Source organism: Xyrauchen texanus, chromosome 17 (assembly GCF_025860055.1).
Source record: "Xyrauchen texanus isolate HMW12.3.18 chromosome 17, RBS_HiC_50CHRs, whole genome shotgun sequence".
Classification (NCBI taxonomy): Eukaryota; Metazoa; Chordata; class Actinopteri; order Cypriniformes; family Catostomidae; genus Xyrauchen; species Xyrauchen texanus.
The window spans coordinates 39,234,729-39,253,063 of NC_068292.1; the positions used below are offsets into that span (position 1 = coordinate 39,234,729).

At 40.4% G+C, this 18,335-nt stretch overlaps 1 protein-coding gene across 10 annotated transcripts in view; it reads right to left on the minus strand.

Annotated features, from left to right (window-relative positions):
- Nucleotides 1-292: 292 nt before the first annotated feature.
- Nucleotides 293-18,335, minus strand: part of LOC127657466 (rho GTPase-activating protein 32-like) — a 68,681-nt gene continuing 50,638 nt past the window's right edge. For 9 of the 10 annotated variants that reach the window (XM_052146233.1, XM_052146230.1, XM_052146236.1 and 6 more), the window contains 14 exons: nucleotides 18,011-18,092; nucleotides 17,167-17,232; nucleotides 14,478-14,627; nucleotides 14,264-14,366; nucleotides 13,814-13,958; nucleotides 13,349-13,431; nucleotides 13,104-13,211; nucleotides 12,794-12,939; nucleotides 9,927-10,083; nucleotides 9,052-9,191; nucleotides 8,621-8,695; nucleotides 7,245-7,993; nucleotides 6,752-6,932; nucleotides 293-5,185 (listed from right to left, as the gene is read on the minus strand). In XM_052146233.1, coding sequence (XP_052002193.1) covers nucleotides 2,466-5,185; nucleotides 6,752-6,932; nucleotides 7,245-7,993; nucleotides 8,621-8,695; nucleotides 9,052-9,191; nucleotides 9,927-10,083; nucleotides 12,794-12,939; nucleotides 13,104-13,211; nucleotides 13,349-13,431; nucleotides 13,814-13,958; nucleotides 14,264-14,366; nucleotides 14,478-14,627; nucleotides 17,167-17,232; nucleotides 18,011-18,092 — 4,905 coding nt within the window. In that variant the 3' untranslated portion in view covers nucleotides 293-2,465. The remainder of the gene's footprint in view (nucleotides 5,186-6,751; nucleotides 6,933-7,244; nucleotides 7,994-8,620; nucleotides 8,696-9,051; nucleotides 9,192-9,926; nucleotides 10,084-12,793; nucleotides 12,940-13,103; nucleotides 13,212-13,348; nucleotides 13,432-13,813; nucleotides 13,959-14,263; nucleotides 14,367-14,477; nucleotides 14,628-17,166; nucleotides 17,233-18,010; nucleotides 18,093-18,335) is intronic. The other variant, XM_052146231.1, reaches the window with a different exon arrangement.

Here is an 18,335-nt window from a genome sequence, read left to right on the forward strand (position 1 = left end):
ACACGGAGTCTTGGGACAACCAAAGCATCCATCTTTAGGTCAAGTTCGACAGGTTCCTCAATTGGAATGTTATTTAGTCATGCAGGTTCCATCACATTGCTAGTTAGCAAGGTTTACAAGGATAAATTAGATCCAGTTGTATATTGGAAGTTCCAAAACTTTTTTTTTTTTTAATTGCAGAGATTTTCTGTCATTTTCAAGTACTTATAAAAGTCATCATCAAGCAACATCTTCTGACCCTTGTACAAAAATATTGTGTTCAAAAATAAATCACCAAACTAGTTCAGTCACTGACAGTGCCCAAGTTTTTAATTCACAAATTGGAAAATATTACAAAATAGGATGAAATGCCTTATGCAAAGTGCTGAAGGCATCAGGGGATATCGTTGGACATGAATTTCATGTACATCAAAGCCACATGCATGACCTCTCTCACTTAAACATACACAGGTCTGCTGATATACATAGGTAGCATTAATATTTACCGTTTTAAGGTTTTAGGAATGTATTTCATTTGTTAAACACTGCATAGATATGTATTAAAACAACAGAGATATCAGACATGCAATCACACACTGTCTCTCTCTCTCTTACACACAATTTTGATATTTAGACTGTGTATTCTCAATACTTACAGTACTAATATGTAGCTTTGGAAATATAATGTTGTCTTAATAGGGCAACTGGGCCCCACTTACAAATAGTACTAAAAATACCATGGTATTACCATGTAGCATGTACCATGGTAATACCATAGTTTTTTTGGACCAGCACCATGGTATTCTTTGAAGTAACTTGGAGTACCATCTATATACCATGGTACATGAATAACGTACTCATCCTGTACCATGGTTTATATCAAAGTGCAATGGTATTAGCTATCTAATACCATTACTGTACCATGGTAGAGACAGGACTTTTTTTGTACAGGTCAGGACAAGGTTTGCATCTTGCTGTGACACATAGTATTGAAGCTCTTCAACATTTGCTTTCAGAACAAAGGAAAGATTAAGTTTGACTATACAAGAGATTGATTATTTAATGAAAGGCACTAATCACTAACCAAACATTTAGAGAGCCCACCTCTGGTAATTCTTTAAAGGATTTTACTGACCTTTTCTCTGCACTACGTATGGTACAAACCCAAAAAATGGAACAGTACAGAGTCCATAAAGTGTAGTCTGATAAATCAGCTTTAACTTTATAAAGTCTTGCAAAAAGAGTGTTGTGGGCATTGAAGGAATTTTCAGTGTTTTACGGTGGATGATACCAGTCATTAGATATTGCTAATCACAGAAGCCATGGAGAATCGGGAGTGACTCAGGAGGACATAGCCAAGTAGAAATACTTGCTTTAGGTAAGAACATCAATATTAAACACATCATCTGACACTTGAGAATGAGCAGAATACAGTACCTCACTGTAATATGCACACTCAATCGTACACCCTCCAGAAAATTAGCGAGACAATTAAACCTTGAAAACAAGGCGCAACATCGCTTCTTATTATGTGCTTAACTTAAGATACTCATACAGATTTACACATGCAGACTTAAAAAAAAAAAATTATAAAATCACTAACCTTCACATTTTCTGAAACAAATTTGAAAAATGCAAATAAAACTATTTTACAAGATCTTGTTTAAATGAAAACTTACAATAACTTAGAATTTTTAAAAAAGCAATACAAAATGAAACTATATCACATTGTTGCCAAAAGCAAAATAGAAGAAAAAAACAATTACAGCTTGAGTTTCTAAAAACAACCAGCATCTCTTGAGGTTCTTTATTGTACTTTGAGGATTACGTAAAACATATTAATTTTGTGCCACTGTACCATTGTCAAAAATTGTCAAAAATAACCTTAAATAAAAAAATACAAAAGATTTGGCACTGAGAAACTTCCTGTCAGAGGAACAGCAGCTTTGCACCTCTCTGACTCCCTCTGCTGGACAGCACAGTGTGTTGTGGAATGATTTCTTATTTAAGCCACTTTATGGTTCACTTCTTTGATCCTTTTAAGCTTTATGCCTTTTTCGTACACCTTTTATCTCAAATATACACTCTAATCGGAGGAGAGCAGTGGGGTCTTTGTAAATCATAAATGCAAGTGAAGACGTCCCCAACTTAACTTTGTTTCTGCACATCCCATCTCCCCTCCTGAGTCAATGTCATGCAATTTAAATGGGATAGTTCTCACAAAAATGAAAATTCTGTCATCATGTACTCACCCTCTCATATTATTCTGAACCTATATGACTTTCTTTTCTTACGTTGGAACACTAAAGAGTAGTTAGGCTGCAATGTTATCTTCAGTTACCATTCATATTTTTTCTACACTATTCAAATGAATTATGACTTCTGCTTTTGGAAGATGAGTAAATGATGGCAGAATTTTAATTTTTGGTAGAACTATTCCTTTAAGTCCCTTTAAAGACACAGGGCTTTTGTAGCAGTTGTGCTCTTTAGCAGTAACTACGAGTCTGGCCTTCAGTTCGGATAGTCCAGTTGGGTTCAGGTAGGCTTTCCTGTTGGTTCAGGCCACTCTGGTTCTGCAACCCTGGAGGTCGGAGAGAAGGATCCAGAACAACATCTTCTTGGGTTGTGTTGGGATAATGAGGAAGCAGTGGCCCTGACTGGTATGGGTACTGGTTATACAGTGTGGCCACTGTCTGGGGCTTGTTTCCTCTTGTTGATCCAAGCACTAAGTTTGAGAAGGCCACTGTAGGTGGAGTGCATGTGTGGGTAGCTTCTGGGAGGGCCTGAGTGCCCCAGTTTGGGTACAGGGGTTCCTGATAGTATGGTTTTGAGGGATAAGGGTTAGGGGTTGTGCTTTCTTCCTGATCATCTAGGATGAAGTCTTGGTTTCTGTAAAATTTAAGGACTTGATCACCAGATGGCATGACATCAAAAGCTTGTCTATACTGACCTCCGGAAGATCTCCTCAAGGGGTCCTGACGTTGGAAAGCTCCTGATCCCTCGCTTTGTGGCATCTGACCCTCAAAGTGCCCTCGAGATGGTCCTGGGATGTAGACATTGTAAGCAGGTGGTTGTTGCTGCTGACTGGGGTAGGGATTGGGGGGGTGCTTGATATGCGGAGAAGAGAATAAAGTGGAAGAGGCCGGAACCAAAGGACCCTCCCTTTCATCCTCGGCAAGCTTTTCGATTAGCAAGGAGGCAATTTCCTTCCCTGTCAGGACACGGGAAGGCTCTGAGCTGGTCTTTTGCGGATCTGAGTGACTGCGGAAGTGCATGGCTGAGCAGGTGGACACTGCTATATTGACCGCTTTGGAATTCGACAACGCATCATTCTGGGCAGGACTGTCAAAGTCAATTGTGGGACTTTCTTGCTCCGATTGCTTCAGCTTGTCATCATGTGGTGGCTCTGAAGGTGGTGCTAGTGTCTCAGTTGCCTGGTGATCATCTACATCAAGGTCTGTGGTTGCCCAGGCCTTTGGATTAACCCCAGCTGCTGGTGGGCTCACGAAAGGGTAGTTTACATAGATAGGCTCAGGCTGATCTTTCGTGAGGCCTTGTTCTGGGAAAGCCCGAGACGGCTGTGCTTCATTTGGCTTCAATACAGCATTCGGTGGCAAATCATCCAGCCTGGAAGCCTCAAAGTGCCTATAACACACCTTCCCATTTTCAAAGTAGGGATGAAGCTGAGAGGCTGTGTGGTCCACAGAAGGCAAACATTGGGAATGATGCAAGCTACGCTGGTGCACGGACAGGGGCAACATGCCTACTGAGGAGCCCACACCAGCAGTTGAAGGGATGGGATACACTTCGCTACGGGAAAGCCTGACAGACGACGATGTCTGTCTGTGTGGACGTAGGTGGTGAGGCTGACCTGACAATCCGTCCTCAGAGCAATGGTGAGAATGAGAATGGGTAAAAGAGAAAGAGTGAGAATGTGCTGCGGCCCAAACTCGTGTGGCCTCAGATGACCACAGCTGCAGAGCCCTAACACCCCCAGGTCCTTGGGCATTGTAGGGAGGAGGTTGACCCCTAGACACAGGCCTTTGATTGGATGGGTCAGAGAAACGAAGGTTGCCTTCCAGATCCAACTTCATATTATAATAGCTGTGACGTGCATAGCTGGGTGGCACTTGCGGGTGCTCTGGAGCTCCAATTTCATAATAGAGGTTCTCCATCTTGGTTGGATCTTTAGAGGAGGGGACAACAGGTCTGATTTGAACAGACTGGGCCTGTTGTTGCTGTTGGGGAAGGTGTCCAGCCTGTGTGGCTTGACTGGCCATTCTGGCTGCATGGTAGTGAGATAACATGTCAGAGGTGCTGCTGATTCGCTCAGAGAAAGCTCTAGAAAGTGGTGTGTTCCCTTGAGGAGGACCTACTAATCGTTGAATGTGGTTGGCATCCAGGGAGCGACGCATGTAATCATGACGGTTGGTCTGTGAGAGCGGAGCCTTCAAGGGAACAAGATCAGGGGGCTTGGGTGGCACTTTAGGGCGAGTGGGTTGGAAGGCTCGTACCTGGGCCAGCGGAGAGTTCTCTGACTTGGAGTGCAGGTGCTTAGAGTGTGGCTGTGTTGCAGGCTTGGCCTGGGTGCTGGATTTCTGCTGCTGAAGCTGTGGAGATGAAAACTGACACCCATACGCTGGAGGTTTTCTCTGAGACTGGCCATCGCTAGAGGAGGCTGGGCTAGATTTTGAGGGCTGTGCTTGACGTGGAGAAATTGTCTCCGCATTCTTATAGATGGGGCCTGGGGTTCGCTCATTGTCCTCAGAGGAACTGGCAGCTGATAACTCAGAATTGGATGTCACAGAATTAGAGACCGAGCTGTCAGAAGAGAGAGTCCCAATGTCCTGGCCAGTTGGTGACCTTGCCTCCAACCCAGATATTTCTGCAGGCTTTTCAGTTGCAGTTCTTCTATCATCATCACCCTCATTCCTCCACACAGAAAGGGGGTTGTCTTTGGAGTAGATCTGATTAGGATCAGAGGACAACAGATCTCCTGCATCAGTATAAAGGGACCTCTGGAAGCGAACGTCTGTGTCAGTGGGGGTTCCACTGTGGCGGGGGCGGTAAGAGGGAGAGGCACCTTGCCGCAGCGCCTTGTTAGCACTTTCGGCCAGGGCTAAAGCCATAAGGCGTGCAGGGTTTTTGGGAGGAGGAGGAGGGGGTTGCTGTGAAGGTAAGAGAACACCAATGGGACCCAAGATACCTGAAAACAATGGTTTGAGAGTAAGGATTTTTGGAAGTCTTCACATTAAACAAAATACTTTCTGTGTCAATAGAATAGCAGATCCCAAACTAGGGATTGGACTTTCCACAAGGAAATATTTGGAATGGCATAAAGTTTCTCTCATAATAAATGTACTTTATGACACACGTCATTCAGGGTTGGAGTTTGCCTTTTCAGTATATGGGTACAATTGAGAAAGCCTGGATTTAGTGTACGCTTCAGAAATTAGAATATAGCATATGCTGGAAAGTAACAAAATTGTTCAAGACAAATAAAATCACTATATATACACTGATCAGCCACAACATTAAAACCACCTGCCTAATATTGTGGAGGTCCCCCTCGTGCCACCAAAACAGCATTCTGAGATGATATTCTTCTCACCACAATTGTAAGAGCGGTTATCTAAGTTACCGTAGACTATCAGTTCCGACCAGTCTGGCCATTCTCTGTTGACCTCTCTCATAATCAAGGCATTTACATCCGCAGAAATGCCGCTCACTGGATGTTTTTTTGTTTTTGGCACCAGTCGGATTAAATTCTAGAGACAGTTGTGCATGAAAATCCCAGGAAAAATACTCAAAAATACTCAAACAAGCCCATCTGGCACCAACAATCATCCATGCGATATCTAATCAGTCAAACGTGTGGGAGCAGTGCAGTGCATAAAATCATGCAGATACAGGTCAGGAATTTTAGTTAATGTTCACATCAACCATCAGAATGAGGAAAAAAATTGATATCGATGATTTGGACAATGGCATGTTTGTTGGTGCCAGATGGGCTGGTTTGAGTATTTTTGTGCTGATCTCCTGGGATTTTCACACACAACAGTGTCTAGAATTTAGTCAGAATGGTGCCAAAAACATCCAGTGTGGGGCAGTTCTGCGGATGGAAAGATGGGGAGATTCTTGATGGGAGAGGTCAACAAAGAATGGCCAGACTGGTTCGAATTGATAGTCTACGGTATCTCAGATAACCACTCAGTACAATTGTGGTGAGAAGAATAGCATCTCAGAATGCTATTCTAAGAAGCGGGTTGGCGATGTTTTTGCAGCACGATGGGGACCTACACAATATTAGGCAGGTGGTTTTAATGTTGTGGCTGATCAGTGTTTACATTTCAAAGCTAGGTCTGCTTAATTGGCACCCATTGCTTACACTCTTCAGGAAATCAACCCTATAATTGCATACTTATAGTTGTCTTTGGACATTAAACGGATACATAGTTGAAAATCTGTCATTTACTCACCCTCTTGTTGTTCCAAACATGTATGACCTTCTTTCTTCCATGGAACACAAAAGGAAATCAGGCAGAATGTTAGCCTGTCACCAATCACTTAAAACTTTTTTCAACACAATAAAAGCCATTGGGGACTGAGGCTAATATTTTGCATCTCCTTTTGTGCTACACGGAAGGAAAATAAAAAAAACATACAGGTTTGGAACAACGAGAGGGTGAATAAAATAATATTTATTTTTGAGTGGAAGTTCCCTTGATAGTTTGGGTTACCACTGCATTAAAACATAAGGGAGTGGACTCACTGGGGCCCTTGATCTTGATGCTGGGGCCCAACTTACAGCTGAGCTCTTGCTGGCAGCTCTCTGTGAGCTGAAAGTCACATGACCTCAAGAGCATGGATATCATCTGGGGTGGCTGGGGAGGTCCACTGCTTGGGGGTCCAAGCTGCAATTCACCTGCTCGCCCACCAATCATTTCTAGAACCTTAAAAGTACACGTAAAACAGATTCACATAAACAAGTCATGATCTATGTGCTGCACCTATTTAAAATATTTTTCCTAAACCAATCCATGACCACAAATGGATTTAGTTTACCATACAAATTTCGCACCAATGCAGTGCAATGTTTTAAAAGCACCACAGATAAACCGCGTTTAAATTATTCAGGGAGTCAATCCGAATGGTTTACTTCTATTCAAAGTAAAGGAGAAAGTATTTTAAGATCCAAAAATGACACACTTTACCTTTAAAGATACCATCAAAATCAATAAACTTTTTTATATACTCAAATTCACCTTTGCAGGCAGGCTGATGGCAATGGGGTCAGAGATGTCCAGAGGTGAGGATTTTGGAGCTTTAGCAGAAAGAGCATGTACCACTTTACGTGTAAAGGAACGCCTCTCTTGAGGGGGATGGGAAGGGGGTGCAGAGATCACTGAAGCTGGCGTCTGGCTGTGGGATGGGTTTACATTTGACTCGCCATGCAGGGCAGAGGTTGCGGGAGGATTAATGACCACAGACGGCTTATGTTGACAGAACACTTGCTGAGGCGGAGCCGCTGCGGCCAGGATCAAACTACGTCGGGCCGTGGCCTCTGATTGGTTCAGCACCGAGTCGGGATCCTCTGTGATTGGACGCTGGCTCCCGGAGTGGGCGTGTCCTTGATGACTCAGACAACGGTATGGAGGGGGTGCGGCTGAAGGAGCGGACTCCGGGCTGCTAGTAGTCACGCCCGTGTTCCCCAATCCTATTGGCCCATCTTCCAGGAAGGTGGGGCTAAAGTCAATGACATCTTCTGCCATCCATGATGCAGATGGTTCCTGGGAGAAATCAGGCAGCATGTACACACCCTCTTCATCTTCACGCTCATCATCTTCCTCATCAGCACAACAGGTTTCTCCAGGCAGCAGGCTGTCGTAAGAGCGGCTGGGGTGGATTCTAGATGGTGAACACTGGGGAAGGAGCTGAGTGTCGATGGAGGCAGCCATAGAGAGACTATCACTGATAGAGCGAGGTCTTCGGAACTGCTGCGTCTTCCCCTGACCTGAAACATATCGCACATAATTTTTGTTTCAGTGAGTGTTGCTTGCCTGTCAAAATCAGGCTGCATGTGGTCACTGCTGGAGCACTCTGCTGATGACTAAAATTTGCATCACATAAAATGTAACGTTCATGTCTGACCAAAGTACACTTTGGATTTAAGGTGTTTTAAGTGCATTGCTATGAAGTCACTAGGGTGTTCTGGATGGTCGTTTACTGCGCCAAGTCAAATTAGCCTACCCAAAGTCTCAATCCCTAACTCTATGGTAAAATATTTTGAATACTATTCAATATTTTATGTCCATTTATTTATTTGGTAACAGATGGTCATTATTGTAAAATTAATGAATGCATTAACTGCATGGGGTCCTGATAATCTGTCTGGGTTTATTTAGTGATAATGACCGAATGACTGTACATTTTTCATTTCATATTATTTTACATTTACACATTTGGCAAATTGTTTTATCTGAAGTGACTTACTGTGCATATAGCATATACCTTTTTTAAATTCTAGCATTCCCTGACGGTAGCATTACAAACTCCCTGCTCCGACTACAAAAACACTAAATGTTAGTGACTTTTTAATGAACGGTATTACCAAACAAGCATTTCACAATGTAATTTATACCTGCTCCACTGTGCTGAGATGACAGGGACTCCTCACTCTTTGCTGACCTGAGTGTCACAACGTCCACCCTGCAACCTAAAACACATGCAGTATGCAACAGATAAACTGAGGGAGATTTTTCCTCATTGACAGAGACATCGATGTGTTTAGGGTGGAGCTCTTCCCAGATATATGTGAAATGCATCATATACAATGATTTGAAAAAGTATTTGCCCCCTTCCTGATTTGTTCTATTTTTGTGTGTTTTTCATACTATGTTTTAGATCTTATAATATAAAAATAATATTATCATTTAAAAACTGTATTTTGTGTTTACTCAGATTGCCTTTGTTTTATAGATTTTGTTTGAATTTTTGAAACAATTTAGTATAAGATAAACACAAAAACAGAAGAAATCAGGATGGGGCAAATACTTTTTCACAACACTGTACCTGCATGAGAGGTAGAGGGGTGGAACAGAGAGTTAATCCTGGTGGTTTCACGCTGACCCGCTGCTGCAGGTTTCCCGATGGCAAAGAATGTCTTCCAGCTCCCTACTGCTGATTTCCGGACCTTCATTCCTCTTTTCCTCCTAAAGGGAAATGACAAGATATACGAATAGATTGATTAATATTTTATAATAGAATTTTATAAAACAAGAAAATAAATAAAATTCATCCCAAAAATAATTTATTTCATTATTATTTATGCAGCCTCATGTTATTCCATGTCAAATTTTCAATGGAATGCAAACTTAGAACTTTTCAAGAATCTTTACACAACACTCCATACAAAGGCAGCTCATGGTGACCACATCTTTAAACAACATTATAACTTAAGAAATCCATATGACGATTTATGCTATATGCTGTATTCAAACAGCTTTGTATGAGGAACAGATAAATGTTTCCCTCCGAAGAAGCTCTGAAATTTAAACGTTCAATTTTAAAATTGGCATGATGATGTACAGTATATGTAGGTTTAAATATCAGACCCCAAAATGCTACTGGTTCTTGCATGGTATATCAGCTTAAATGGGATGGAGAATGAGACTTAGCAGAGGGGAAGCTTTTCAGAGCATAACAACCTAAATTTCCATCTATTCCTCACACAAAGATATTGTATGGCTTCAGAAATCATTTAAACAACTTCTGGCATTTCAATCCTTTTTGGACTGTTGCATGACATAGAGATGTGTAAAAAATTCAACAATTCTCTTGTTCTGAAGAAAGAATAGCAGCGTACAGGTTTGAAATAACATTAAGGTGAGTAAATCATCAGTTTTCATATTAAAAGTAAAGTCATTGGCCTTATCAAAGGAACCCACTTGTCTGGAGGCAGGTCCAGCACAGTGTGAAACTGTCCCTTTAACACATGCGGAGATCCCTGCAGGAGAAGTGGAGCTTGGGTGCGAGCTTGTGCCTCCTCCAGAGACAGAAGTCTGGTGGAAACAAACGACTTGGGTCTGGTCAGAGACTGCCGTGCTGAGGAGTCAAAGATGCAGACATACAGATTCAGATATCAAGCCAAAGAACAAAAGTGAGTTATTGCTGGAAAAACTGCAGCGAAGAGCAAAGCAATAATAAAAAAAAAGATTCCACATGGTACAAGGCAAACAGCGAGACAACCAAGCATCAACGAAAAACAACAGCTCCTTCAAAGGTTCCCTAGTCTGTACAGCTCTACTGTAAGCTTTGTAGAAGAAATGCAGGGCTTTGCTGGCCAACAAATTAAAGGTTTTCAAATTGTAAGTGGCAAATGCCAGAAAGACACTATGCAAGTACACAAATGCAGAAGGACTGCTTGGCCAATAGATTGCAAGTGCATGGTCGCCTTGTACATCCCAAAGGTGTGTTCGTGTGTTGCTGTGTCAAGTCCATCAGTAAGGTCAAGTAGGTATCTCAAACTAATTAAATATTTGATTATATATATGAATATTTTGCGATAAACTGCAATTTGTTACCATTTGTACCACAGTTTTTGTAATTTGATTGAGTCATTCGTAAACCTAGTAGACCTCTGGACCAGCAACAAACCAGACCCAAAAGGAAGTATGACCACTTTAGGGGCTGTTTAATTACATCATAAAACAATTTAAGGAACTGGTCTGGTCTTCTTTGATGTTCAAGACAGTTGTAGAATCTGCATTTAAATACTTGCGTGGAGTATGCTTTGGGCTTTAGTCAGCACATAAAGTCTGGGACATCAGAAAAGTAGAAGAATCAAATACAATGCAATTATTTTTGCCTCTTGAGGTAATTATATTGCTTGATGTGCGTACAAAGGTAACATGTAAAAGCTGTTTGCTCAAGATCAATTTTTGGGGTTAGCTTTTTGAAGACATCTATGATTAACACAAAACCTTAAGCTGACACACAGAAAATAAAACTAAATTACACTTTACCTGCTGCCTCTGTCTTGTAATGACAACACTTCTCAGTAATAAGTACAGATGACACAAACAGATACTCTCTAGCTCAGATATTCTCAGCTTCCATTCATCTTTCTTACCATTCATCTATCTTACCAACTCAATTACCCGATGTCCTGTTATAGTTAACTGAATGTTTATGGTGGAAAAGATGAGTTAATATATACAAAAGCATTTGGATTAATACTTATACTCTGGCCTCACACAAAAATCAGATCAGTACATGTCAACAGAGCTATTTATTGTCATCTGTCCATCTGTGTGCTGTAAAAGCTAAAACATGTCATATACATTGGTAAAAAAAGTATTTTTACAAACTGTTCTCACATGTCTGACATAATTCAATGTGGTTTAAAATGACATTTTTAATAACATAAACGGGTATGGAAAATATAAAAAAAAAAAGAATGTGTGAACATTGACATCTTTGTGATCCCTGCTGAAAAATATCTGTCCATGATTTCTACCTGGTCATTTATAGACATTAGCTGGTCAGATGACATCTAGACGGTTGTTCAGCCAGACTACCAGCATGCCAACCTGGTTTTGATCTGGTAGACCACTCTGGACCAGCAACAAACCAGACCCAAAAGGAAGCTTGACCACTTTAGAGGCTGTTCATACAAGACACTATCTTGCATTTCTGTCGGTGCTGTTTTAAAAATGTTGTCTATGTAAATATGCACCAGACGCATCTCTATAACTCTAACTTTTGGCATCTCATGCCATGAGCATCACAATTTTAAGATGATAAGTTTTGAAACAAATGTTGCAGCTCCATCTAGTGTGTAATATTCTCATAAAAGATAATGATTTTAAACAGTTTTCCCGAACTCTCTCCAGTCTTCCTTTGTTCAGAAAACACGTTGTTACCTCTCCAAACGCCATTTGTTGAGGCTGAAGTGGATATATCGAACCCTCAAACAAATATAGCAGTATTTTGTTAGCGCAACAGAGTTTACACTATTCAGGAAGTTAACTTACGAATCGCTTACTTAATATGCAGAGACAACTACAGTATAAGCTGGGATTGGAGGGAGTATTTTAACATCAAAAATTTAAAAATTTGGCTTTAACACAAGGATGTGTCCTGTGGGAACAGCCCCATAAGCTTATCTAAGCAGGGTTTATTTACAGTTCTGAGTGTCCACAGTTTGGTCAGAGGGTCAGTGTGGTTCTCAAATCACGGAGAAGCGTCGTAGATCAAGATCCAGAGAAGAGGGGTCCGTCAAACTGGACTCCCCCCTCGCCTCCTGAAGACTAACCAGGCGTGTTCGAGGCTTGCGTGAGATCTTTTGCTCCATCCCTCCTGTTGCTATGGAAACACACAGCTTGCTCTCAGAAAGCCTCTTACACATGGGTGTGTCAGGCCAATGTAAACATGTTCCACAGTGGTGTGTTAGCATGTGATAGTTTGTCACTTTCACCAATAGTCAACTTCAATAACAGCAATAAAAAAATCCAGAAAACATGTTCATCATAATGTGAGTTTAGACTGTTTTACAATTAAATGTTTTTCCACATTACTCTTAACATAAGTATTACCACTTATAACATAAGTGGTAATAATAAGATAAGTGGAAGTGTGAAGGTATCCTTTTGGAACAGCCTATGATGCTTCTTAAAAATCTGCCAACATAGGCAGCTCACTAGGATTTGGAACAGGATTTTGTTGAGTTGGTCACTCAAGAGTGCGACTGTCAATACAGAGATAAAATGGAACAGATTTGTTGAGTTCTGTATCGTGTTCCGGTTTAACATACCTGTGTTAAAACGTCCAACTGATGTGAAAGAATCGCTGAACAGAACTTCCACATTACTGAGTAGAAACTCTACGACCACTGACTGGATACGTACTTCTTTAAACGAATCAGCGGCACTCAAGCCCGCTGCCTCGATTTCTTTGGACCTACACAGAATGAGAGCACACTCTGCCTCAGATACACTCAGCCTGAAATCGCAGAATACTACAATTGACCAATTGGACTAAAGCATTCCTTAAAATGAACTGCTTCAAAAATCTACCTAAAAAGGATACCACACCAATATATATTGTGCATCCCCAATATTTACCGGAGCAGGTTGGGGGCCCAGACGATGGCCAGATTCTTTATGTGCATGTTAGTCTCTCCACTACAGGTAGCCAAACCCGCCAGGTGTCTGATGAGGTACTCCAAAGTGCTGAAATAAAGACAAACATCTCATCATCAGTCACTTATTTTCAGAAAACACAGCAATTTCTGTCCAAAATGCTTTAAGAGACACATAATTCATTATATGAATGTGTAGCATCAGAACAATGTGAATCTTGATGTTACCGGTAGTGAGGAGGCGGCAGTTGTTGTATAACATCATGTATTTTCGCCATTCTCTCCTCCTCCGTCATTTCTCCCATACATTCCTGCAAAGACAAGGGGAAAGAACTTGCTTAGTACGGTGCTAACATTCTGGAAATGGCATGACTTGCCTAGAATCATGTAGCTAGTCTTTTGATTAGAGTCCAAAATCTGGTCCACTTTGCAACTTATTCTTGCCAAGAACCGCCCCCAGCTAGATAACAAGAGACCGTCTAACCGTTTTAATCTTTGTGATGAAAATGTATGTGATTAAAACAAAGCGAAATACACAGTGAACATCTAGTTAACTTGCTACGGAGTGCCTCAAGCAAAACTCTGAATATCTTTTAAAGATTTGAAGCCACAAACCTGGCCAACTTCAGCTAATTTTGTGATTTGAAAAATCAAGTGAGGTTTTAAACAGATTTTAGAGGCAGAATGACTTACAGCAAACTTTTCGTAGAGTTGGTATGTGAGGAGCGGATTGGGCAGCTCTCTGAAGTAGAGTTTGCACAGAGAGCCAATGCAGTGAATATCCTGCATGTACATATCTTTCGTCAGATCCGGAACATTTTCACTGTCAAACTCGTGCCTGAGCAGAATTAGATGTAAGAGAACAGATGCCATGGTCATTCATGTAAACTAAAAGAGACAAACTAAAATCTAAACAAATCAATGATTCTGCACGTAAGCATTTTAAGCAGCATAGTAATTAGATAGTTACTAGTTACTAGCAGCTTGGAAAGGAGCACCAGCACATTTACAAATTTCTAAAAGTCAGTCATACTGTTTCAAACTATGTGACGGTCATTAAATGACAGAATTTTCATTTTTGGGTAAACTAATTCATTTAACAGATGTATGGAGGAAGCAAACAGCACATGCACACATACAAACCTGAGCTTCTGTATGTTGGAGGACACTCCAGAGTGTCTGTAGATCCCATCCACCACACCATACTTCTCGATAAAATCTGAGCAGCTCTTCAGGACCTGGGGAACTGAGGTTTGACAACAGAAATATCACTTCACACATACAGAAATTAACACTTTCTGTTTTCAACCATCATTTTCATAGCATGATTGTTTGGGGAGAATTGTGGTTTCGGTACCGTCTAGGCCAGAGTTGAGGAGATGCTCTCCAAGGTCACAGCCGAACACTCGTTCTTTCAGGATGCCCCTCTGTTTGAGCTTTTGTTTGGTGGGTCTGGACTTCATGAAGGTGCGAAGGAATCCAATCAGCTTGCCGTGTTTATTAGACACTGCCACAGGAGGGCAACAGAGAACTAATCAGGCAATTGACCATGTGAAAGTGGCTGAACATTTCTACAACTGCTTTTCTATGCCAGAGCACTCTGACAGCACCAAAACAAACACCTAAAAAAAAAATCTAAACCAGAGAGTCTACACCTTCTGCAGGCATTGTTCCAAACACATTAATAAGACATTTTTTAATTTTAAATAAAAATCAGCAATTGTTCTGAGGAAAGTATTGTGAGGAGGGCTGGGTGTGAAATGTAGCTAAAGTACTTAGTTCACAAGACAAGGAAATATCACTTAACTACTCTTATTACACAGCCTTTAGGAAATTTTGACAAATGAAAAAGCAAAATATACATGTGATATTCACAATCTATATTTTTACTTAATCAGTAAAAAAATAATTATTGTAAATTTGATATATCGCCCAGCCCTACAGTCTACTAAACTAAAACATAATGTTTCAATAAAACCATATTGTGATGTGACATAGATGTAGGCAAACAATACAAAAAGATTAATACAGGGCCTGTTGCAGTCATTATGTGGACATCGACATTAGAGGTTGACTGATACCAATTTTGATAACTGATTTATATGCCGACGATTTCACAACCTCACAACATGATGCTGCCACCCCCATGCTTCACGGTTGGGATGGAGATCTTCGGCTTGCAAACCTCAACCTTTTTCCTCCAAACATAATGATGGTCATTATGGCCAAACAGTTTAATTTTTGCTTCATCACACCAGAGTACATTTCTCCAAAAAGTAAGTTTTTTTTGTCCCCATGTGTACTTTTTTATGCCGGTTTTGAAACAGTGGCATCTTCCTTGCTCAGCAGCCTTTCAGGTTATGTCGATATAGGACTTGTTTTACTGTGGATATAGATACTTGTCTAACCGTTTCCTCCAGCATCATCCCAAGGTTCTTTGCTGTTGTTCTGGAATTGATTTGCACTCATCGCACAAAACTACGTTAATCTCTAGGAGACAGAACGCTTCTTCTTCCTGAGCGTTAAGATCACTGCATGGTCCCATGGGGTTTAACTAGCATACTATTGTTTGTAAAGATGAACATGGTACATTCAGGTGTTTGTAAATTGCTCCCATGGATGAACCAGACTTGTGGAGGTCTTTTGATTTCCTCAGGATGTCAAGCAAAATGGCACTTAAAATACATCCACAGGTACACCTCCAATTCAGTACACCTCCTATAAGAAGCTAGCTGGCTAATTGTCTATGGCTTGACATCATTTTCTGGAATTTTCAAGCTGCTTAAAGGCACAGTAAACTTGGTAAAACTGATGTAAACTTCAGACCCACTGGAATTGTGATAGTCAATTAAAAGTGGGCAATTTGTCTGTAAACAATTGATATATATATATATATATATATATATATAAAAACATTCAGCAACTATCGGCATAGATTTTTTGCCAATAACCGATAATTCCAAAATGCAACTATCGGCACCGATGATTAGTAAAATCTAAATATCGGTAAACCTCTAATCAACTTGTCTGTTATGTGAGTGATCATTAATGCAGCTTAAAAAAGAAACGGTTTCCTGTTGATGTGTGTTAGAAACATGTAGCATTAGAATGTCCAATTCGACATAAAACAGAGACATAACACTGTTCACAATTCACTAACAAACATTCTTCACAATTCAATAACAGATACGGTACTCATTTATACATCAAGCATGCTGTAGTTCTTCAAAAGAAGCTAGAGAAACGATGCCACACACATTCAAATTGTTTCTACTCGTTGCTGTTCATTCACAATCTAACCCTCTTGTTTATCCTCTCCAATCCTCCCACACCCCCTCTGCCTGCTGTATAAACAACCACAATACATATAACAAACCCTGCATGTGTCAAAGGACAGAAGGCATGAAGAAAAGATGGGATACAGAAATGTTAGTTTAGGCAATTCCACTAAAGTTGTTACCAGCCAGGCTTAGAAACCAAGGAGGAAGAACTGAGAAAAAAAATAGAGGAACACAATCGACAAAAACATCACATGCATATGCTCTTTGATACAGAACTATATTACTGCAAGTTAAATTCACCCTTCAAATCACTTTATTAGATGATGCTGCCATTAAGTATGGAGAATATACTAAACAACTACCTAATATCCAATACATTATTTTGAATAGTGGCACTAAAGGCCATAAAAATGATCTTGAAACCCAAAACATCAAGTAATTAATGCAAACATTTTCGAGATTACAACTAGGACTGTGTGATGTACAGAACATTCATGAATTATGCATTGATTTAATGGTGAAATAAAATTAAGCAACATCATGATTATCTCAACTTACTCAGTTTTTTTATATACTTTATTAAGATTCTTAAAGACTGTGTCCATATTTTGCATTACTTTTAATAGGGTCTCTCTGATTTAGGCCATGTCCAGACTAATATGTTTTTGGTTGAAACTGGTTTTCAGTTTCCTGATGCCATTGTTTTCCAAAGTAAGCGGTACTAGAGGGCGTTTTCTGTGGAGGAAGAGTGTTCCTAGATCATACCTGATGTTGGAGAGGAAGGGCCAGTCGTGTTGGCAACACCAGGTTTAGAGCATAAAGAATCCACCTCTGAAATACAGATGAACAGTTATTGAAGATGATCAGTCAAACAATGTGTACCATAGTGATGAAGAAGCAGCCCCAACAGTGACTGTCCATTTTTTGGTGGCCTCAGTTTAGAATGTACATTTACCATTCCTTTCTCCATGGGGATTTCAGAAAATGCTTGGTACCTTGTTGAAAATAATGCTTGCATACGACTTAAGTCAATAAACAAAAATATTTGACTAAAGAATGCTGTGATTGACCAATCGGAATCAAGCAATCCAGAGTGTAATTTAATAGGAATATGTAACTCATTTAGTTATATGGTACATATATATCAAATCAATCAAAATCCATCTGAAAATCAGTTAAAGGTCCTAACGCATTTTGTAATCAGAAAACACCAATCCTACTTTTAGGCTCCAATGCAAAAAATTGTTATGTAGTTCGCTGACATTCCATAACTAGCCTCCGCTAGTTTGCAAAAACTCATCACAACCCTACTTGCCACTATTGCCATTTCTATGTCAACAGTGACTTTTTTGATTGGTGGATCTAGCTTTAGGGATTGTGGGAAGTGTAGTACTTCATCAGGATTTTCAATCAATAAAAGATGATTTTTATTTTTAATTGGTAGAAATCACACTGCCTTATAGCTACCACACTCTGTACCACTGCTTTCAAAGGGTTATACATTATTGCTTTAAAATAAAAAAAAACATTTTGCCAAGGAGATTTTGAATAGCTAAGATAGCAATAGAGTCCTACTGAGCTCTAGATACCAATGAAGATGATGAAGTACCTTGTTTACTGACAGGAGCGCTGACTGACTGCGTCAACTTCTCATTGATTAATTTCACACATTCACTAGGAAAGAAGCCAACCTGAGGAAGAGAGAGGGGAAAAACTGGGTTCAGAGCTGGTGATTCAGGACTAAGGGCGACTACATACTAAGGAAAGCTCAGACGGGGCGCTTGATGCATGGGAATGTGAAAGGTCCTTTGAAAAGGAGCGTACAACACATCTAGAAGGCGGTTCATTTTGAAAAAGGGCGGCAATCCAGTGGCGAACATTTAAAGACTTTTTACTATTTTACAGTTACTATCTTTTTAGCCAGGCAGAGAAAA